This window comes from Solanum lycopersicum, chromosome 7 (genome assembly GCF_036512215.1).
Source record: "Solanum lycopersicum chromosome 7, SLM_r2.1".
Classification (NCBI taxonomy): Eukaryota; Viridiplantae; Streptophyta; class Magnoliopsida; order Solanales; family Solanaceae; genus Solanum; species Solanum lycopersicum.
Genome location: NC_090806.1, coordinates 10,607,967 through 10,612,995, shown reverse-complemented (window position 1 = coordinate 10,612,995; position 5,029 = coordinate 10,607,967). Strand labels below are relative to the sequence as shown.

The 5,029-nt window shown below is 39.4% G+C and overlaps 1 protein-coding gene across 1 annotated transcript; it reads right to left on the bottom strand.

The window, feature by feature from the left end:
* Positions 1 to 3,549: 3,549 nt before the first annotated feature.
* LOC138337295 (uncharacterized) lies at positions 3,550 to 4,742 on the bottom strand. Its single transcript, XM_069287200.1, has 2 exons — positions 4,675 to 4,742; positions 3,550 to 4,264 (listed from the first exon to the last, which is right to left on the bottom strand). The coding sequence occupies exons 1-2, from the start codon at positions 4,740 to 4,742 to the stop codon at positions 3,550 to 3,552; spliced, it is 783 nt and encodes a 260-aa protein (XP_069143301.1).
* Between the last annotated feature and the right edge of the window lie 287 nt (positions 4,743 to 5,029).

Sequence of the window (5,029 nt, the reverse complement as noted above, 5' to 3'; positions counted from 1 at the left end):
ACAGGTCAAGACTTTCGGAGTATTACATTATCTCCTCTCCCCCCTCCTTAGGAACATTCGTCCTCGAATGACATTTAAATTCTTTAAAAAGGAACGAATAGACTCTAGATTGGCAGCCCAATCAAGAAGAATACATTATAGCAAGAGTTGCAACATTAATCTTGGTATTTTTTACACATAGCAATTCTACACTTCAATTACCACACATAAGGCTCAAAATCACCTTATGGGGAATTTCCATCTCACAACAACATGAGCTCAACATACCATATATGAGTCAATTATGCCAAAACTCAACTTACCAACATGCTCAACATGATTTCTTAAAAATCACCATATCAAAGAGCACAACATAACTCAAAACAAGAAGAATAAAAACAATCAAGTCAACGGTACACTTCATTCTAACTTCACTGTAAAGACACCATAAAATGCACATTTTTCAAAACATCACAAAAAATCAAAGCAACTTCAAATTTAGTCATAATTAGCAAGAACAACTAACTTTCGTTAGGAAATAGATGAGAATAACTGGACTTCATGTCTGCCTCGGCCTCCCATGTTGCTCCCTCAACTAGGTGGTTTCTCTATAACACTTTTACGAAGGCCACCTCTTTGTTCCTCAACCTCTTCACTTGACGATCAAGGATTTCAACCAAAACCTCCTCATAAGAGAGGTTATCCTTCACACTAAGACCCTCAATAGAAAGAATGGACTTGGAATCACCGATATACTTTTTAAGTATAGAAACATGGAGAACTCGATGAACCGAAGATAGTTAACTATGGAGTTTCCATTCATATGCAACCTTACCAACCCTTTGAAAGATTTCATAGGGACCCAAATAACGAGGACTAAATTTCCCTTTCTTTCCAAATCTCACCACCCCTTTCATAGCAAAAAATTTTTATACACTTTATCACCTTCTTCAAACTCTAATTCCCTTCTCCTATGGTCGGCATAAGAATTTTTTGGCTGTAGGCTGTTTGCAAGCGATTCTTTATAATATGAACCTTCTCCAAAAGTCTTATAGATCAAATTGGGACACAAAAATGGAGACTCGCCTACTTCAAACCATCTAATTGGAGATCTACATCTCCTACCATACAAGGATTCATAAGGAACCATAGATATAGATGAATGGTAACTATTGTTTTAAGCAAACTCAACCAAAGGCTAGTGCTTATCCCAATTTCCCTTGAAATCAATTATACAAGCTCTAAGCATATCCTCAAGGGTTTGAATAGTAGGTTTCGCTTGACCATTTGTTTGAGGATGAAAAACGGTGCTTAGTTTCACCTTGGTACCCAACCCTTTTTGGAATGACCTCAAAAACCTAGATGTGAATTGTGCACCCCTATCCAATATGATGGATAACAGAATACCATGGCAACACACAATCTCATCGATGAAGATCCTTGCATAATCCTCCGCCGAGTAAGTAGACTTGACGTGGATAAAATGAGAGGATCTGGTCAAACTATCCACAACAACCTATATGGAGTCATTTTACTTTTGCATCCGAGGCAAAACTACCAATAAATCCATATTGATGTCTTCCCACTTCCAATTAAGAACTTGGATATATTGAAGCAAACCACCCACCTTTTGGTGTTCGGCTTTCACTTGCTGGCAATTTGGACATCTTGCAACAAATTACACTATGTCCTCTTTCAAGCCTTCCCACCAAAGCACTTCCCTAAGGTCATGCTACATCTTTGTTGAACCTGGATGAATGGACTAAAGGTACCCATGAGCTTTCTCAAGAATCCACTTCCTCAAACCATCTACATTAGGAACACACAACTTTTTGCGATACCTCAAGACACCATCCCTCCTAAGGAGAATGACTCGTTAAGCTTACCAAGAACCGATTTTTTCAACTCCATCAATGTTTGATCAAGGTGTTGTTTGGACTTCACCTCAATCACCAAAGATGACTCAGATTTATGATGGACCATAAAACCACCATTCGGAGAATCTTCTAATCTAACACCCAATCTAGCCAACCTTTGAACATCTTTCACTAGGTCTTTTTGGGATTTCTCAACATGAGACACACAACCCATGGTCATACGAATTAAAGAATCTGCAACCACATTGTCCTTGGCGGGGTGATGGAGAACACTCATGTCGTAATCTTTCAACAATTCAAACCACCTTATTTGTCGGAGATTCAACTCCTTTTAAGTAAACACATATTGAAGACTCTTCTGGTCGGTATATACATCAACATGAACACCATACAAGTAATGCCTCCATATTTTCAAGGAAAATACCATGAACGTTAACTCAATGTCATGAGTTGGGTAATTTCTGTCATACACCTTAAGTTTCCTAGAGGCATAGGCTACTAATTTCCCTTGTTGCATAAGCACACACCCTATACCCACTCGGGATGCATCACAATATACAATAAAGCCCTTGGTACCCTCCGATAAAGTCAACACCAGAGTGGTGGTAAGCCTATCTTTCAAAATTTGGAAGCTTCTTTCACATGCCTCCGACCACTCATATTTCACATTCTTTTGGGCCAAAGTAGCCAAGGAAGATGCAATGGACGCAAAACCATCCACAAACCTCCTATAATAACCCGTTAGAACCAAGAAACTTCTAATGTCGGTTGGAGTCAATGGTGTAAGCCAATTTTCACCGCCTCGGTTTTCCTTGGATCAACCTCAACCCCCACACTAGAAATGATATGAGCGAGAAATGTAACCGACCTCAACCAAAACTCACATATGTTGTACTTAGCAAATAATTGATTCTTCTTAAGCACTTGTAACACCACCCTCAAATGTTCTATGTGTTCACCCTCATTTTTATCATACCAAGATGTCATCAAGGAAAATAATGAAAAATGAATCTAGGTAACTTTGAAATACCCTATTGATAAGATCCATAAATGTCGTCGGGGCATTAATGAGACCAAAGGACATTAATAAGAACTCCTAGTGACCATATCATGTCCGAAATGCCCTTTTTGGTATATCCTCACCTCTCAACCTAAGTTAATGATGCCCCGATCTCAAGTCAATCTTAGAAAAGTAGCTTGCCCCTTAGAATTGATCAAACAAGTCGTCAATCTAAGAGAAAGGATACTTGTTCTTAATAGTGACTTTATTGAGTTAACGATAAATGATGCACATCCTAAGGGACCCATCTTTCTTCTTTACAAACAAAACCGAAGCACCCCATGGAGAAATACTAGGTCTAATGACGCCCTTGTCTAGTAAATCTTTAATTTGAGCCTTCAACTCTTTCAATTCGGCCAGATTCATACGATAAGAAGGAATTGAAATGGGGTTGGTATCCGGTAGAAAGTCAATACCAAAATAAATATGTCGTTCGGGAGGGATTCCGGGAAGATCATCAGGAAAGATCTACGAAAATTCCCTTACTACGGGGACTAACTCAATGGAAGGATTTTTCGAGTCTAAATCTTTTGACTCTTACAATGTAATATAGACACACCTTTGAGATCATTTTACAAGCCTTAAGACAAGAGATGATACAACCTCTAAGAATAGAATTTCTCCCCTTCCACTCTAAGACAGGTTCATTTGGAAAGTTAAAACCCTTGTTCTACAATCTATGGAAGCAACGCTAGCATGCAACGAATCCATCCCCAAAATGACATCAAAATCGATCATATCAAATTCTACTAATTCAACATGAGTTACTCTATTGTGAAACATTAAAGGACAATTTCTATACACCCTTTTTGCAATCACCGACTCACCTACCGGAGTAGTTACCATGAAAGGTTCATTCAAGATATCAGGCAAAATGTCAAACTTTTTAGATACTAGAGGAGTAATAAATGACAAGGTAGCACCGCTATCAAGTAAAGCATACACATCAATAGAAAAGACTTTCGACATAGCGGTCACCACATCAGGAGAAGTCTCTTGCTCAACTCTAGAGCGAAGAGCATAAAAGTGGTTCTTCTTCGAAGCATCAACATTTGAACCACTTGTTTGAGATTTACCTCTACCCTTATCTTGCCCCTTCAAATTTGGGCAATATCGAACTTTGTGCCCACTTTTACCACAACTAAAACAATTGCCTATTCCAACTAAGCATTCTCCTAAATGACCTTTTCGACACTTGGCACAAGTAGGCTTTTTATTTGGTAAACTAGTACCTCTTCCTTTTTGAGACTTAGGGTTAGACACCCTATCATCAAGAGTCTTAGTGAACTTGGAAGGAACTTGGTTAGAAAACCTCTTCTTGAACCTAGGCTTGTCTTGGATATCAAGCCTGCCCTTTGAAGAACCACCATCAAACGACGTTGCCTTTTGACATCTCTACTCTTCCTCTTTTCCCTTATTTCTTCCACTTGTTGAGCATGAACCATGAGACGAGAAATGTTCATATTGTCATGTAGCATAACCGAATAACATTCCTCTTGCAAGTCGTTGGACACTCCCATAACAAAGCTGCTCATTTCGTCTCTAGGAACGGAAACCAAAGAAGGAGCATACTTTGACAATTTAATGAAAATCAAAGAGTATTCAAGTACACATACCTCCTTGATGAAGGTTGATAAACTCCACCAATTTGGATTCCCTCTTCTCCTAGGAAAGAATCCATCAAGAAAAGCCTTCTTGAAAATCTCCCATGTCACAGGTCCACCTCTGAAGGGCCTATTGTCTCTCCATTGTACTTACCAAGTTTGAGCCACATCTTTGAGTTGATAAGTGGATAACTCGGCCTTCTCACTACTAGTCAACCCCATACCGTAGAGGATCTTGTAGGTTTCATAAATAAACTCTTGGGGGTGTTCCTCCATTTTAAACCCATAGAAAGTAGGGGGATTCATCCTAGTGAAATCCTTCAATCGGGAGGCCATGGTACCAACATGACGGTTTGCTCGTGGTACAACCTCCTGATTAGCTTGGCTCGCCATGGCTTGAGCTTGAGTAGTGACGACTTGTGCTTCAGTAGTAATGGCTTGGGCCATATGGAGAAAGACAGCCCTTATGTTACCATCTGTCAAAGGAAGAGGATTGACCAGAGCTTGGT